This window comes from Rosa rugosa, chromosome 1, assembly GCF_958449725.1.
Source record: "Rosa rugosa chromosome 1, drRosRugo1.1, whole genome shotgun sequence".
Taxonomy (NCBI): Eukaryota; Viridiplantae; Streptophyta; class Magnoliopsida; order Rosales; family Rosaceae; genus Rosa; species Rosa rugosa.
Genome location: NC_084820.1, coordinates 44,701,276 through 44,720,352, shown reverse-complemented (window position 1 = coordinate 44,720,352; position 19,077 = coordinate 44,701,276). Strand labels below are relative to the sequence as shown.

At 35.3% G+C, this 19,077-nt stretch overlaps 1 protein-coding gene across 1 annotated transcript; it reads left to right on the top strand.

Moving 5' to 3' along the window:
* The first annotated feature begins 8,331 nt into the window (after positions 1–8,331).
* Positions 8,332–18,145, top strand: LOC133725049 (uncharacterized). The gene is made up of 16 exons (XM_062152069.1): positions 8,332–8,515; positions 9,548–9,848; positions 9,931–10,059; positions 10,195–10,402; positions 10,905–11,051; positions 11,635–11,709; positions 12,088–12,159; positions 13,593–13,664; positions 14,252–14,323; positions 14,465–14,536; positions 15,018–15,089; positions 15,743–15,814; positions 16,092–16,235; positions 16,331–16,402; positions 17,070–17,216; positions 17,555–18,145. Exons 2-16 carry the CDS (start codon positions 9,651–9,653, stop codon positions 17,737–17,739), a joined length of 1,737 nt encoding a protein of 578 aa, XP_062008053.1. The 5' UTR covers positions 8,332–8,515; positions 9,548–9,650; the 3' UTR covers positions 17,740–18,145.
* Positions 18,146–19,077: the final 932 nt, after the last annotated feature.

The following is a 19,077-nucleotide window of genomic DNA, read 5'->3' as shown; positions in this document are numbered from 1 at the left end:
CTTAGAGATGTTTTGATGTATGAATGTGTGCATTGTTCTATGTTGTAGCCTCTATTTATAGGCTACCAAGCAACACTATTTGGCATTTAAACAAATCATAATGGAGCACTTATGAGTTTATGGAGCACTTATGAGTTTATGGAATTGTTAGGTTCAAGCACTTAAACACTAATGGAATGTTAGGTTTAAGCACTTACTGCACCAATTTTGCTGCAGCTATATCTCCACCAAGCATTCAGATTTTGACCATGACTTCTTCATATGAAATGATCCACCATGAATGTAGATTGTTGTGGTAAAATTTCAGAATTTATTTCCATGTGGTTGGGCCGGAAATGCTGCTGGACCTCTTACAAGTCCAGTTTTCCAGTTTTGCTTCTGCAGAAAATTGGACTGATTATTTGAAGGCCTTCCACTCAAAGCTAGCTCTGGCACTCTTCATAAGAAATGATTCTTGGGCTGTCTAGAATGGATCTGCAGAGTTTCAGCTCATTTCGAATTCATTTGGTCAGTCTGCCACCCCTCCTTCCTTGTTTAGCTCGGTTTCTCCTAACCGAAGTAGGAAAATGTGCTATAGTTGACTTTTCATGATTCCATAGTAGGCTTTATTTAGCCTCTAAATATATATATTTCGAACTTATCGAAAATATATATGTGAGCCACTGATATTGGCTCAATTTCTCCAAGACACGCTTTGTCAAACCAAAATGCTCATTTTGGGTCCAAACACTTGGCAGCATCACTTCAGCTGGCACCAACATGCCTCCTAGTGTTTCCACAAGCCCCTGAGATTTGGTTGTGATTTTTTAAGTGGATTCGGGTATTTTCACCTTCTTTGTGGGAGCCGCTGCACTTGTCTTTCCTTTTAGCAAGTCAGGCGATAGAAACTTCAATTTTTTTGGGGTAAGAGAAGAGAGATGTAGGGCTTCCCCTCTTCACAATTTGTTGCTCAGCTTCCACATGCACTATAGCCAAAGAGTCTTCTTCACTGGTGGATCTCAAGTCGACACTTCTAATGACAACATGCTTTCTGATTTTGCTTCAAAGACTCAGGTCTACCAAACAACATTCTTCCCACTAGTGGCATAATGAGAGTTGTAATTGAAAATGGTTACCCGTCAAGCCTTAGAAAAGACTAGTTAATTTTAGTCTTCTTGCCACCGGTTTGTATTACACCTCGTACCTCAATTTATTGGTTTACTGGTCACGCAGATGGTAAACAACAACTAATTTCACTTTTAACTTCATTTTGATACTTTTAGGGGCTCCCAATATTTGACTTTCATTCCGTGTACATTTTGAGGAAACTTCCTTCATCAAAGTTGTAGAGGACGTTAGACCGAGTTCGTAGGCACGTGGCATGCTAAATCTGAGTTCGTATGAAAAAGTTACGATCTAAAAAACTGAAGTTATATTCACTATTGAAAGTTCATAAATAATATATTCTCATATTGGATTTTTTATGTGACTACTTTAAGTTATAAAAGTCTTTCTTTTCCAAACCACCATACAACACAAGCGATCATTTGACATTTAACCTTCTTCTAATGATGCTAGTCTAGGTGTTGCAATTTAACCATCTCCTCCACCATCACAATTTTTGTTGTCTCAATCTCCACCTCTCAGATTCTTCATCTACGTCTTCTACTCATATCATATTACATATACTACACATTATTACCATTTTTAAGCTTTGAAAAATGAGAAGAAAAAAGCTAACACATAAGAGTTGTCGCGATATCACCACCTTGACAACCACTCATGCCAAGTGAGTCCTAATTACCATATCATGGCCTCCATAAACTCCTCTATTTCACCATCCTTCATTTACGATCATCACTAGTCATTTCTAAACTCTACTTCTATTTAGCTTAATGTTCTTCATTATGTTGATATTAGTTCATGTAGATATATATGAGTGGTTCATTGTCAGGGCTACTTGAAATGGATTGATGCTATTGTATATATTTGATACAAAGTTCTTCATCACTTTCACATGTTATTTTAAAAATTGAATGATAATGCTTGAGCCTAACTGACTTTGGACATTGTGTTTTCATTGGATTAAAGGTGTTTGGAGAGAAATTAGATTGGAAATTGAAAGCATGAATGTGTACACCATGTGTGCAAGTGAAGGTAGTGAGTTAAAATCACCTATAACTATGATTGATTTGCTTGCTTGATTATCTGACTCTAGACTTTATGCATTTAGGAGCAATGAATTAAGATTTAACCAGTAATATGACTTGTTTCTAGGTAGCTAATTTTAGACTTAACCAGTTGGAGTTAATAAAATTAAAGGAGTTTTGACCTTAGTAATCTTAATCAGATGCTAATTAAGTAAGTAATTAGACATTAAATAATAATTTGTTAGTTGATCACCAATTTATACAAGGGAAACTAATGGTGGACAACCTGAGCCCCAATTCTCATTCATTTCATCACAACTAGTTAAACTTAGTCTAGTTTCTATTGAGACCTCCAAATCTGCTCACTTAACCTCACTCTATTATGAATTATTAAATGACATATATATATAACCTACTATAAAATGACTATTAAAGACAATAATTATACCAAAAAAATATTATATTTATTTTATGGAGATTTTCCAATTCAATAATATTAGATTGTATTCCTTATTATTTTCCTTATCTATTTTCATTTTCCAATTTCACTACATACTCATTAAAGCATTCATATATATTTAATAAGAATTAAAAATATGATTAAGATCATGTGACATAAAAATGTATAATATATATGTTGAACGCATATTGGTGAGGGAAAACAAAATAAATCCTCTTATGATTTATGTCTTCTCTTTTGATCGTCGTAAGGATCGGAACAAGGTACTCAGAGGGGGGCCTTGGTATTTCAACAAAGCTCCAGTGGTCATCCAAGCCTATGATGGTTTTCTTGCTCCTCAATCGGTACCACTGGAAACCCTATTCTTCTAGGTGAGAATCAGTAATATTCCACCAGCACTGGAAGAATTACCAATGATTATGAATGTCGCCTCTATCGCTGGGACGTATCAGGGGATCGACCAAAAGCTGTTTGCCACTTCTGGCAAAATTAGGGTTCATGTTACACATGACATCTCCAAACCATTCTTTCAGAAAAAAAACCCTAAAGCTTGCTCCTGGCGTGGTGGCTGAGATCGAGTTTTTCTTTGAAAACTTGATTGGTAAATGCAAAAGATGCAATCTCATATATCATGACAAAGGAGTTTGTCAGATGGTTTCACCGGACAAGGCTGCTGGGGAGAAGGAGCAACACCGCCTCCCATTACCAAACCCTTTCCTGGGCTTTGCGAATAACAGGTTCGTTAATGGTGCTTTTAAATTTCAGGGTATACAAACCCCAATACTACCGCCTGTTGCGCGTAATCTGTTTGGATCTTTTGATGGCCTTAAGCCTCGCAAGCCAGTTGTTATTCGGCAAACAGGTTTGAAGATTCGAAGTGCTGAGGCTTGTACTGATGGTACTAGCAAAGAAGCCCTAGCGCTAGTTCCATTTGAAGGGATGCAATCAGAATTGAAACGCAGCAGGCCAGCTTCCCCTTTCTCTTCCCCTAAGAAGATTAAGTTTCTACTTGGTGAGGCATCAGAGAGCAAATCTATACTCCCCAAGAAGCTGAAAATCCCTGAGTTTCATACTAAATTCATCGCTAAATCACTTGGCTTGGTCGAAGCTCCAGGAGGCATCCTAATTTCTAAGGATAGTTCAACTCCACAAGTGAACACACCGCCAACCAAAAAGAAGCGGGGAAGGCCTTTGGGATCAAAGAACAAGATCCCCTCCGAGACCAAGAAGGTGACTGCTGAAGATGGGCTCAGTGTTCTGTGTCCTGGGAAACCTCCGAGCCCTAGTGTTAAGGGCAAGGAGACTATTTAGTTTTTATGTTTTTGAACTAGCCTATTTACTTGTCATTGTTACATAGTTCATAGGCTTTCTTGAATAAGTGAGCATGGGTACCGTCAAATGATCGGATCTAATCTATGTATCAATGTGGTATACCACAAACTCTTTATCTACCCAATGATGGTAGAGGGAGGATATGTAATGGTCCTTTCTGGCCTGAGTTAATATATATCGACATGATATTCTTCAAAAAAAAAAAAAAAATACAAGGGAAACTAATGGTGGACAACCTGAGCCCCAATTCTCATTCATTTCATCACAACTAGTTAAACTTAGCCTAGTTTCTATTGAGACCTCCAAATCTGCTCACTTAACCTCACTCTATTATGAATTATTAAATGACATATATATATAACCTACTATAAAATGACTATTAAAGACAATAATTATACCAAAAAAATATTATATTTATTTTATGGAGATTTTCCAATTCAATAATATTAGATTGTATTCCTTATTATTTTCCTTATCTATTTTCATTTTCCAATTTCACTACATACTCATTAAAGCATTCATATATATTTAATAAGAATTAAAAATATGATTAAGATCATGTGACATAAAAATGTATAATATATATGTTGAACGCATATTGGTGAGGGAAAACAAAATAAATCCTCTTATGATTTATGACCTAAATCTAAGTCAATCCATTATATTTGCAAAAAAAAAAAATGGATAGAGCCTGGGAGGCTCTGACCAGAGTCTGGGAGACTCCTTTGTTGTATGGTGATATTCATCTTCCCCTTACTTTATGTTTATTCTTAACCAACGGGGCCGGTATGATTTCATGAGATTTCGTGAATAAAGAAACATGTTTTCTAAACGTTGCATGCATCGAGATTTTATAAGTTTAACTACGTGAGAAAGTATTAAAGTTTTGCTTCATTTAAATTATCTTGATTATTATTTCTGTCCACTCACACTAACTTGTTTTTCAATTACTTTCCCTTGGGCCATTCGGTTTCAAATGCCCAGTTTGCAGGCTAGGTTAGTTGAGGTTGGGCGTACATGGATTCGATGCATAGTCAACAGCATAGCTTATGTGTATTCATTCTATTTCTGTTTTCCTTGTTATCTAGTAGATTAGAATTGCTTTGATAACCTGTAGGATTAATGCTATCAAGTTTAGACTTGTACTTGTGAAATGGGAGATGTTGTGACTTGGGGGATCAAGGTGGCTCTAGGAGAATAAGGTTAGTTTGTTAGAAGTGCTTTTGTGTGGTTTGCATGTTTTGGGTAGTCTATTTTTAGGGGAAGTTCCAATTTGGTAGAATTTCTTCTAAGGTGGGCCCCGCAGGGCCAACTCGGATTTCAAGGTATGCCCCGGGCATGTCCTGTCAATTTGGTATTTGAAAATTAGAAGGATAAAATTTGAACGCGTTGACTTTGTTTTGTTTAGATACGAAACTTCTATATCTGATTACATGAATTTTTGTAACTAATTCTATTAGTGATAGAGTATCTTTATTAGACTCTCTATCTTGGCTACTTAGCTATTTTGGAGAGCATGATTAGTTTTTTTTATCAATTTTAGTAGCTGCACTAGACTCCTAAGAGCATCTTTAGCAAACTCTCTATCTTGACTTCTTAATTAATTTTGGAGAACATGTTTAGCTTTTTATCAATTTTAGCAGCTACACCAGACTCCCAAGTGGCTCTTCATTTTAACTTTTAGTTATCTCGCTCCTAAATATAGAGAGTAAAGGTGAAGATCTCTATTATTTTTGTTAATTTAAAACATTTCTTTTAAGTTATTCTATGTAATTATAAAACATTTCTTTTAAGTTATTCTATCTCTATTATTCAAGTTGCTATTGTATTCTAGTTTTTTTCTCGAACGCGCCTCCACGCGCTTGGTGCCCCGTAGTTATTCTGCTTCTCCGTCCGGCGGCACGTCCTAGCGGCGTCGTCGTCAGACGGGACCTCGTGTTCTAGCGCCGCTTTGGTTGCTTGATTGGTTGGTGGTAGGATTTGTGTCTGGAATCCGGGTCAAGGATGGGGAAAAGAGATTGGGATGACCAGAAGAGTACTCGGGTTCGATGGTGGCTGTCGGGGTTGAGAGGGAGGTGCAGGCGACATTCACTGCTACGGAGTGCTAAGGCTCAACGAAGTTGGGGGCTACGCGGTGGAGGGAAGCTGGGATCGGAGATCTTTCTGCCATGGGGAGATCGATCCGATCTGTTTCGATCGGTGGTGCCTTACCCTTTCCAGATCTGGTATCTGGCCAACGGGAGTAGTCATCTCCAGTCTTGCGAGTGGCAGCGTATGAACGGCGGTGCTGCGGTGGCGGTGAAGGCTCGATCGGCGGATGGTGGTGGACATGCGACGGTGGGAATGCGGCTGGAACTCTTCTGGGCCTGGTGGGGCTTTCCCACTTTTTTGGTCGGGTCTTGGGCCTAATCTGGGCTCTATTGCTTTTATTTTTCAGCTTGTTTGGTTCTTTAGTTGTAACTTTTTTTATGCTTTCAATAAGCCCTGACCGCGTTTTGGTTTGGAGATGTGGGCTTTGTCCCGGCCTGTGCACCTTGAGTGCCATGTTTGCTCTAGGTAAGAGGCGAGTTTCTTGCTTTGTCAAATGGTCGCAGTCTCCTAGTGGCAGAATGAAACTAAGTGTCACCGGATTATATTTCCGGTGGCAGCATGCTGGGAAAGCTGATAGTATTGGTAACTCACGGCTCCGCGTGAGCATTGTCTTTTCGGTTTGTCACCACAATTGTAAAGCGAATGGAGTAGCCTGTAGAGCACTCTTCGCTAAAGGGTGCATGTTAGAATGCATATTCTTAGATGAGACGCCTGTTATTCTCTCGGGTGGTTCTCTTGTGGCTTATTGTAATTTGAGATTAAGGCACTATGTCGCCCCCATGTATCCTATGGTTTCATTATGGTTAAGGCGTGAGGGCCGCTGCACCAGTCCTTTCTTAAAATATATATATATATATATATATATATATATATATATATATATATAATTAAACTATTTTATCTTTATTCAATAAATAATATAAATTTAAAAATAACTAAAATAGAGAGAACTGATGCAGATATATTTTAAAAGTGGCTAGCCAAAATGACTTTCTAGCTATTTTGACTAAAATGTAACTAAAAAATAGATAGCATTGCTAAAGATGCTCATAAAATTTGTTTGTAAGAACAATTATGCTTATTAAGAATTTCTTCTTTCTATGAATTTAACTTTGTTAAGTACATAACCGTTAGTTTATGTTGATATGGAAGATACATATCAATATATTAGTTGGTGGTCATCTTAAAATTTCTACACTCGATTACATAAGTTTAAGAAAAATTTATGATTATAATAACCATTTATGATTATAATAAATGAAGAAACTAATAAAATGAGTGTATGAGAGACACTTTGGATGCAGAGCCGGTCCTAAGTCTTTCAAGGCCCTGGGCCAGAATTATTCTTAGACCTTGTATTTGTATATTGATAAACTCAGATATAAGTCATCGTTGTTAAATTTGTCAAGAGTGCAACAAAGTCTATATAAATTCCAATTTCATAATTTTTTGAAGATCAACACAACTACACAAATCAAATGAAATTTCTTTCTTAACTGAAATGAAATTAAAAAATTAAAAAACAAATTATCTTTTAATGAACATGTCAAACTCTATTGCAAAATTCCAACAACAAAAAAAACCCTACTACAAAACTCAACAAAATCATAAACAAAACATGCATTAGTATTGAGGGTTAGCCAAATTCATTAAAAAAAAAGAAAGCATAATCTCTTTTTCATTCTCTATTGAAGTCTAGAAAAGTAGAAGACATACCTCTTTTTATTATTTCGAAAACCCTACTTTCTGGAGATGCAACAAAAAAGAAAAGAAAAAAAAAAACAGAGAAGAGAAAACCATAGAAAAGAAATATCATATGCGGCAATGACTCGATGAGCCTATGAGAGAAGATGGATGAGAGAGATGTGGAGGGAAAAGTTGAGAAAAGAGAGCGTCTTCTCGTTTTATAAAAGAAGAGAGAAAGACGTTGGTCATGTTGCAAAGAAAGAGAAGAATTACTTGGGAGAGAGATCCCAACTTTTATTCTAATTAAATAAAAAAGAGAGTGATCCCGACCTTAAATAAAAGAGCTTTAGACGCTTACATTTTCCCATATGTTTTTTAATATGATGTTCAAAATTAGTTTAAGCATAAGCGACGAGCTTGCTTCTCAAAGTGAAACTAATTACCTAATTTAAGGTTTTAAACAGATAACGTGCACGAACTTCCAAGTATTATCAAAGTGGGCCCCCTGATCAGCCCAATGGATAATGCTAGAGGTAACAACTCCTTTCCTCTTATCCCGCGCTCCCAGCCATCTCCAGCTGACTAAACCGCCCCACGTGTCGACCATCCCTTGCTTCGGACTTTGGTTCCCCCCTACTCCACCACGCACCTACTTTCAGTCTCCGTCACTCTCTCCTTAGCTCTCTCTCTCTCTCTCTGTAGAAATCACTCGTCGGAGACTTTTTGGAGTTTTGATCCCTCTCTATCTCAATCTTCTCTTCTGCCAAAAAATAATAATAATAATTTAATCACAGCACGATTCTTTGATCATGTGAAGGTATAATTTCGCTTTTTATTTTCCTTTTGATTACGAATTCATTGCCTGTTTCTTTCAGAAATATCTAAATCCGTCGGAAGTTATTTTTTGTTTTTCCGGCGAAATTAATCGTATTTCTTTCTTTCAAGCGTCTTGTTCGATTTATTTACACAGCAAGCGAATTTTATTTTTGGTATTTCTTAATTTCTATGACTCTTTTCGTGGAAATGGCTTCCTGTAACTCAAATGTTTTTTTTTTTTTTTTTAAATTTCTGGATGATTTGTTTTAATTGTGGTTCGTATAGTTGATTTTTGTAACTCAAATGGCTTCCTGTAACTCAAATCGTATATCTAAAATGTTTTTTTTTTTTTTTTTAAATTTCTGGATGATTTGTTTTAATTGTGGTTCGTATAGTTGATTTTTGTATGGGCTGGACGAATACTTGACACTGTTTTGAAATAGGCGAAGAAGGAAATGAACATCTTTATGGCAATCAACCACATAATCCAAAAAAAAAAAAAAAAAAAACTTCCTTATACAATCGGTAACTCACTTACATAGGACAGCCAATGTAGTAAAACTTGTAATACAATATTTTTGCTCTGCTTCAATTCTTTGATTTGATAGTGTTTGTAAAATGTGTTTTACCACCTAGCAACCGAGTATCGATTAAAAAGAAAAAGAAAAAAGAGCAGCTCAGTAAATAGGTGCTTGATGATTTGTATGCCGGAGTGATTCATAGAATCAATGGCTACCGTATTTAATTCTTCTGCCGGGGTGGATGTATTCATTGTTCAGCTATAATCCTGTTTGACTGTGGTTATTATTTTCATTATTCCTGGTTGATTACTTAAATGGTGGGAATATATTTTGCTTGGAGTTGTTCAAAGGAATTTGGGATCTTGGAGGATTGACATTGGCTGTCAATGTCAATTCATATTGTCAATCACACTTCTGTAGTGTTGATCATAATGAATGTGATTATAATAGTGTTTTGGGCGAATTGATTGTACGGGATACTTACTTATTTTCTGTACTCTCTACTTCTACAGGGCAGGGTGTGTATTTTCAAGTTTTGGTAATTGAATGGATAGAGTAGTGTTCTGCTGCAGTTTCTAGGTATATCTTGAGTCATTTGATTACCAGATTTTCACCATGGGGGGAGCTTGTTCTAGGAAGAGAAACCATAGAGATGATGAAGATAATTTTCCTAGAGGGATTTCCAGAAGATATTCCAAAAGTGGGAGTTCAAAGTGGTTGGCAACCTCCTTCTCTCGACCTGCTATAGATATTCGACATGACAAAGGGCAATGTCCATCCCTCATGGACTTGTGCGTACGGAAAATACGTGAGGTAATTTTTTTTTGAACGTTTCTGGGATAGAGACTGGGATCAGTATATCTTTGCTCATGCCAATTGCTTCTTTGATTGACAGGACATTAATAAATATAGCACATTCTCTATGCTCCCAAGAGATATTAGTCAACAGATCATTAATGAGTTGGTGTACTCCGGATGCCTAACTGATGTTTCTTTTGAAGCTTTCCGGGATTGTGCTTTGCAGGTACCTCATAGTATTAGTTTGGCAACTACTGTTTCTAGTTGATACAAAAGAAATTCTGTCAAAGTAACTTGTCCTGTCTCTCTTAATTGTCAGTTTGCCAGGCTGACCTTGAAGTTTCTTTTCTTTGTTTCGCAGGATCTTTACTTGGGAGAATACCCTAATGTAAATGATACTTGGATGGATGTCATATCCTCACAAGGGTCATCTTTACTCTCTCTAGATCTCTCTGGTTCCGATGTTACTGACAGCGGGTTAATTTATCTCAAAGATTGCACAAATCTCCAAGCGTTAAATTTTAATGATTGTGATGAGATATCAGATCATGGGCTGGAACACATAAGTGGTATATATGTTTCTTCTTTTGCAATCTATTGACAGTAATGTTTGATGAATAATCTACTTTTGAGTAAGTGTAATTCACCCGGACTTTTGGCTAGTCATATGTGGCCAGCCAAAAATAGCTGTTGGAATAGCACATATCTTTTAATTGTAAGCTAAAACTATTTAAGCAGCTCTGTGATGACATAACAAAAGAAAAGAAAAGAAAAGAAAAGAAAGAGAAGAATGAGGGCATAGTTAGGGAGGATGATTTATTGCGATCTTATATTCTATTTGACATGCTACATTTCAAAATGCACAGTTTTCACAACTCGACAGGGTTATAACTCAAACTATACTACCTTTTTTCTTTTTCTTTGTTATTTTTTTTTCTTTTGTTTATCCTATCTCTTTGTGCTCAACATTGTTGTTAAATTTTTTATGCCTGAATTTGGAAGAACATTCATGTTATTGACCATGGCCATCTTCTTCGTTCAGCATATGACACTTATGTTATCTTCCTTCAGGTCTATCTAACTTGACAAATTTGAGTTTTAGAAGAAATGGTGCAATTACTTCTCATGGAATGAGTGCCTTTGCAAATTTATTTGGCTTGATCAAGTTGGACTTGGAGAGATGCCCAGGGATCCATGGTGGACTTGTTCATCTTCAAGGTACGTCTGCCTCTATGCACTCATCTGAAAACTGAACTATGTTTCTTCCCTCTGAACATTGATTTTGGTTATCTGGAAAAGAAAAATTTTATGATATTGAACATGAGGAGAAAACAGTAAGAAGGGAATTTATATTACAATGCATTGATTTGTCCTGCAGCACAGTTAGACCTGGTCCTATTGTCTATACAATTTAACATCCATATATCAGATGAATGTTTTTGATCAAATGAATGGGTTAATGTATGAGTTGGGCATTCATTTCAGTACACATACGGAATTCACGTATTCATGTGTACATACAGAATTCACGTATTCATGTGTGACCCAATAATGAAATACTTGGGGCTGTATGAACAGCAGTATAATCATGGTGGAAAAACTAGACTATGGGTTATTTTGAACATGTGTTTATAGTGTCTGGGTCACTAAGTTGTTAAATCATATATCTCATATCATGCACATTAGGATGCTATCTTGAACCTTGCATGACACTTTCTTGGTTTCACTTTAGCATGGCACTGTTCTCACTATTGGTGACTATATTAATCATGTCTCATATTTCATTTAAATCTTTCAACAGGTTTAACAAAATTAGAGTCTCTTAATATCAAATGGTGCAACTCCATAGCAGATGCTGACATGAAGCCTCTCTCAGGTACGTTACAAATTGGCCAGCCTTTCTCTGTTGTTTAAAACTTAAAAACTTTTTAAGGGAAAAAAAAAATGCGACTTAGAGACCTACAGTTCCAGGGCCTGGCTTTTATTGGAAGCTTCCCACGACACAGATTCTGTTGAGACTTGAGACTCAGATTCTGATATGTTAGACTGTCTTATACGTGCATATAATATCAGAATTGCTATTCATTTTCATCTATCTTTGGTGATACAGTATGCTCCTCCTTGCAACATATTAGATGCAGAGATCTCTCTTGCTTCATATAAATTATGTACATGTTTATAGTGATTTCATGTTCAATTTGAATTAAATTGCTGTTTTTCTCATACTGGAATTACTTGTTCCGTTGTATTTCAGGACTTACAAATTTGAAAAGCTTACAAATTTCCTGCAGTAAGGTTACTGATTCTGGCATTACTTATATGAAAGGTATTTGCTTTCGTAATTCTTTATATTCAGAATCTACATCTCTACACGTAAGGATGAAATCATTTGTAATTCTTTATATTCATAGTTGTCAGGTACTATGTGATTGTACAGCATACTCCTGATTTATAGAAAGAAAAAGAAACAGTCATGAAGATCCTGGGAGGCTGCGGGGATATTATTTATTTTATTTTTATTATTTTTTAAAGAAACTGTATGTATTAAATATAATGAATGAGACAATAGATGTGGACAGGATGTCCACAACAGAAAAGGTATCAGGAGAAACAGAATATAAGAAAGGCTATAGCATTTGAAAGCCACCAAAACAGGTGCCCAGAGAGCTGACTGAATTCCTTTCCGTCTCCCACAAATCCTCTAGCCTCCCACCTATGTGGTTTTCAAATATTCATCTATATCTTTCCTCCATAGCACCGAAATGATAGCCAGCATACTGCAATTAGCCCTTTTCTCTTGCAATCAAATTTCTTTTGACAAAAATGAGCAGGACTGGGATATTCTATAGCTTTGACAGACTTTTGATCTATACCTAATACATAAACATAGCAGTTCCTTTGAAGATTTTGATTCACCAGTAACCACTTCATAATATAATTGAAAAAAAAAAAAAAAAGAATTTCAGCTGTACCTAGAAGGAGGAGTTTGATTTTTGATTTTTTGGTGATTGATATTGAAAATTTTCTCATTTTTATTGCATAACCATGTCATCAGTCTTAGAAAATATTATAATGTCGACAAGTAGAAATAACTGGCAGAACCTTGCACAGTTTCAAATTCAATTGTTCTTGAAAAGAAATATAAACCAGTAAAAAGGGCTTGCTGGAATGGACCCCTTTAAACCCATTTATAGTTGAGAAAATGAAACTAACAGATATTTTCTTGTACTAAAACTCGATTGTTTTTTTCTTGTACTAGAACTCAGTTGTTGGAAAAAAAAAAAATTATAAAGGATTGCTGAACAGAACTCTTCCAAGTCTTCTCCTTGTCTGAGGGAAAATGTTGTAGCAACCCACATGTATAGCATTATAGTTCTGAAGGTGCAGGACTAGACCATTATCTTTAACAGAGAAGATTTTTTTAGTGTGCTACATGCATGCTTCTTTGTGCATGAGAGTGTGGGTCTGAATGCATGTTTCGGAACCCAATGCTTTTAAATGAGGGTGCTAACTAAGGTAGTTCTGGAGTGTAATACAAGTGAATAAAGTAAGGTTTTTGAAAGGAATAGCAGCATAAAACTGTTAACTGTTTCATTGGTATAGGACTCACGTAGAAAATTTAAGGGTCCTATTGTTTAAAATTGTTGTCTCTGTGAATAGATAACATAACTGTCCAGATATGACATATATGGGGTAACTAGCTTGGACCTATGTGATTGTTCCTTTTGTGTAACTATCTATATCATCTCTATGTTGCAGGTCTTCACAATCTTTCTCTTCTGAACTTGGAGGGATGCCTGGTAACTGCTGCATGTTTGGACTCTCTTTCAGGTTTACATACCAGAGTATTTGCAATTTGTTCTTGGCCATTATGATATTCTTTTAAAATTTTTATCTTTATCTTCCATGTAACCCCAAATTCATTCATGAGGTAGATAATTTACTATGAATTATAGTTATGAATGTTTTTGTGCTATGCATATAAAATACATGGACTTCTATTTTGTGTGTATATGTGATTTTGAAATTTATGAATCATTTCTATCATGTCTGGTAGGCGTACTTGAAATGTGAGTGGAAAGAAGTAGCTTAGATTTGGTATTTATCTGAACTTACTGACCAAGCTTTATAAATTCTTTGAAAATGTTTTGTCCTGGGGGTTACTAGAGGGCTCCTTAATCTGGAAGGGTATTCTGTTTGAAAATCATCCATAACATGCAATAACAGTTTAGGATCTTATTATGTTTGTAATGATCTATTATTCATAAGTGAAGATGTATGAATTCATATAGTCATTTATTGAAAGAAAACTTGGTGTAATAAAGAATTTCGACTTTTTTTCCCTACCTGCTAATGTCCTTAAACCCTTTCTTCTAGTTTTGGTTGGGCCTGATATTTTACCTGGGCTTACCTTTCAGCTCTTGATGCCCTGCTATATCTGAATCTGAGCCGATGTCATCTGACTGATGAAGGATGTGAGAAGTTTTCTCGTAAGTATTTTTCAAATGATATGATGACATGGTTCTATGCTGTTTAAGTTGGGGAATATAGTTTCCTAGATGCTTGTTGGGTTTAATTTATTTTTATTAGTCGAGTGTGCTTGAACTTCTAGCAACCATTGTGCTCTGCAGGATTTGGAAACTTAAAAGTACTGAACTTGGGGTTCAATGACATCACGGATGCCTGTCTAGTGCACTTAAAAGGTGGTATTTGTTGGTTAAGCTCTTGTGGTTTTGAATTTGAAACTGTGATTTTAGAATTTGTTTTGACATTTACTTTTAATTGGTAGAAATTAATGGTTTAGGAATAAACATATAAGAGAGGCATGATTTTGATCAGACACATGATACATGCAATTTTCATAATTAATCAATGGAATTAGAATCTACCTTTCTTCTTCTGTAACACACGCGCACGCGTCAATTGGCCTATAAAATAAAATTATAATATGCTATTAGTTTTTTTTTTCTTATTCTTTTTTTCTTTTAACTGATTGTTATCCTCATCGCCTACTTTTGAGGGCGGGTGGTTATCTGTCTATTTTTTTATTTTTTATTCAAAAGTTTGTCTGAATATAATTATCATTCTACTTTGCAGGGTTATTGAAAATTTAACCATTAGCCTTATTTGCTTAATTAATACTGATATAATATAGCATTGAAATTCTTGCCTTTCTTCGAATAGGTTTGACAAATTTGGAGAGTCTGAACCTGGATTCATGTAGAATTGGTGATGAAGGGCTCGTTAACTTGACAGGTCAGTGTTTAAAGATGCATGATAGCTTCTGCTTTTTAAGTTTATCTTCATAAGAATCATGGAATTGAAGCATGCTTTTGTACATCTTTTATTATATCAGAACTCTCATGACTCCGGAATGTTTACATTTCAAAGGTTGAAGTTTTCATGGTTGTGTAGTTAATTTTTCCCTCTGCAATTTTGAACTTCCACATGTCTTTATATATCAATTCCGATGGTGTATTATAGACGAATTTGAGTTCAAGCTAAGAGTTTCACAGTGATGTCATTATGTGAAAAATTCCCTAATTAGAAATGTTTTGAAAAATTCTTGTTAAAAAAAAAAATAATAATAATAAAAACGTTACACTTAGAAAGCAGATCAGTTTTGTGAAATCTCTTAACTTTACGAGTTTGCTTGCATTATGGTCTCAGTTTATTTCCATTTTATTTTTTGAAGAAGTATATCCTTTATTAATCAAAAAGCAAGATACAAGAAAGTGGATAAGGATTTCAAGTACAATTTACTCATGACTATGTTGGTGATTCTGAATAGCTTCGACTGCTCTGGATGTGGTTACAAAGTAAAAAGTAATTTAGAGGGTGCCTCTTCTTCTCTTCTATTTCTAGACACTTGATTTTGATGAAGGTGATATTTGTGCATATTCTTTCAGGCCTTAAGCATCTGAAATGCCTGGAATTGTCAGATACTGAAGTTGGAAGCAATGGGCTCCGCCATTTGTCAGGTTATATGCTTAACTTTCACTCATGGTTCACAACCATACATAATTGATTTCAACCCCCCTGCCTCCTTTATCTATTGATCTTTGAATGTTTAGAGGAATGTAAAGAAAATTATGCTTTATTCTATAGAAAGATAGGTGGCCAGCTTTCTAATGCCACAGATCCAGGAGATGCAAATACTGAAGATCTACCTCTGTTGCCCATGTTCTTAAATGAAATTTGTTGTCACTTGTCTGTTTTTATTTCTGAGCCTAATTATTGTCTCCTTGCTTCCTGTAGGATTGGTTAAACTAGAAAGTATAAATCTGTCTTTCACTGTGGTTACTGACAGTGGTTTAAGAAAGCTGTCCGGGCTCTCATCTCTTAAATCGCTTAATTTGGATGCCCGGCAAATAACAGATACCGGACTTGCAGCTCTTACAAGTAAGTAGCCTTACATGAAAACTGCATTCTGATGTACAGTGTGTTTACATGTTGCCTGTATATCAATACATTTTTACACGTCATCATTAATGCAGGTTTGACCGGATTGACACACTTGGATCTGTTTGGAGCCCGAATTACAGATTCTGGAACAAACTATCTACGAAGTACGTTATGCAAACTTTGTCAATTACTTACATTTAGTCCTTGGAAAGACTTAACTGATATAAAGTAGAATATAATAAAGAATCCAAGTGGTAGTTTGAATATTCCAGTTGAACTTTTACCTGTGCATATTATGTTATTCCAGTTGAACTTCTACCTGTGCATATTATGTTTTTCTGTTTTGAATAATGTGGTGTTCAAAACAATTGCCCTAACACAAGGCAGATGAGTCATTTGGTTGGATTACCTCGGTTATAAGATGGACCAGGAAATTGTTTTTGCTTAACAGCAGGCTTACCATTTGTATGCTAGAGTTGTATTTGTCTTACTTCCATGATTTTGAATATTTGGTATTGTGGTTTTGCAAAACTACATATGCAGAATACCAGAGAATTTGATTATGAAACACTAGTCAAGATAATTAGATAATAATAGCTTCCACTATTTATGTGTATGATGATAGTATTTCTTCTCTAAGTTCCATTCTGATGCCTGGTTGGTACATAAATCATTCCAGGGTAGGAATTGTTTTAAATGTGAATAGAAATTGTTCTTTAGGTCATAGTATAGCTGATTGTATGATTTCGTTGTATCAGAAATGTTTGCAGTTTGGTTTTACCAAGATTTAAACTAGTTCATTTCTCACCATTGTATTTGTCTATGATTCAGGCTTTAAAAACTTGAGGTCCCTAGAAATATGCGGTGGAGGATTGACAGATGCTGGAGTAAAGAATATTAAAGATCTTTCATCCTTGACCCTATTGAATCTATCACAAAACTGCAACCTAACAGATAAAACCTTGGAGTTGATTTCTGGTAATCCCTTCGACTTTGTTATAATATATATATATATATATATATATATATATATATATATATATATATATATATATATATATATGCCAGCTTAATCTGCTTATGCTGTTGAATGAAATTTGACATATAAGCTCCTGAGGTTAAAGAATGCCAAACATGGGAATTTCAAGAGCACATGGGAGAAAGGGATGGGGGTTGCCTTTTGAAATATTGCGAGGCAGGCCAATGCTTTTATTAGCAATAATTTGTCTGAAAGCTGGTTGGATCTTGGTTGTGTAACCATATTGGCTACTGTCATCAATGTCTATTAATTGTTACGCCCTTTTATGTGAATGCAGGGCTCACAGGATTGGTCTCTTTAAACGTTTCAAATTCTCGCATCACCCACTCAGGACTGCGTCATTTGAAACTACTTAAGAATTTGAAGTCTCTGACTTTGGAAGCCTGCAAGGTGACTGCAAATGACATTAGGAAGCTTCAATTGACTGACCTTCCAAATCTGGTAAGCTTCCGGCCTGAATAGTTGTGGAGGTAATTGAATCTGTAACTTTAAGCTTCTGGCAGCTTGGACAGACAGATATGTACATATAAAAGGGGAGAGTTTGGGTAAATTGTAGATATGGTTGGATGTGGATGTGGATTTCCAAATGTCTCTTGAACTAAAAGATTGGAAGTTCTCTCTGTGCTTCATGTGAAGCTTTCTTCCATGGTTGATTTTTGGCATGGGAGAAAATGTAGATAAGCTTCCTAGGCATGAGTCTTCTATTTCTTTTTTAGGGGTTTGGTATTCTATTAAAATAATTATTGTATATACATGCTGGAAGTTAGTGCTTCCCATTTGCTTTTTTGTACAGAATGTAAAAAACATGGATACTTTGTTCGTAGTTAATATTCAGTGATCTGGATGCATATTATTTGCAGAAAAACAATGGTCTGCTCTGGAGTGTGGTCTACTGAAATAGTTATTTGTGTTTCTCTATTCTTTATTATTATTATTATTTTTTTTTAAATTTATTTATTTATGTTTTAATAAGTGAAGTACTTGTTATTTGTTGATAGTTCAATTGATCCTTGGACATGCTTGTTGAAAACTTCTCGATGACCCTACCCTCTTCTTTGACAATTGATCCTTGGACATGCTTGTTGAAAACTTCTCGATGACCCTACCCTCTTCTTTGACAATTAACTGAGCTAATTTGAGTTTTTCAATTAGATTCTTCTTCTTTTTATCTATTAGATAAACTGGTATAGCAAACTCACTTTTACATATATATGGTTATAATAGGCTATAAGAAATTTCAATAATCCAGTTACGCAATCATATATATATATATATCCATCCTTCTCAGGTAAGGATATCCTTACCTTAGCCTTAGGAACAAATTTTCAATTTTTAACCACTCTTCGATTACATATTCACATCTTAACCGTTCAGTTTTTAGGTCCTAATGTATAGATCATTTCTGCAAATTTTCAACTAAATTGATGATCGTTAAGGTATCAAACTCGATTAAACCAATGAACGAATCAAATCTGTCGAACAGGAAGCGTTCGTGTTCATTATTGTAAATTGCAGTTTTGAATGCCTTAACGATAATCAATTTAGCTGAAATTTTGCAGAGATGATCTATACATTAGGACTTAAAAACTGAACGGTTAAAATGTGAATATGTAATTGAAAAGTGGTCAAAAACTTGAAATCCGTTCTTAAGTTAAGGTAAGGACATCCTTAGCCAAGAAGGATTATATATATATATATATATATATATAAAACTCACTTAAACCAATGGACAAACTGAATCTGTCTACTCTGAACCGTACTAGCTTTAAGTCAGTTATCAATGCTTTAGACCAACAATTT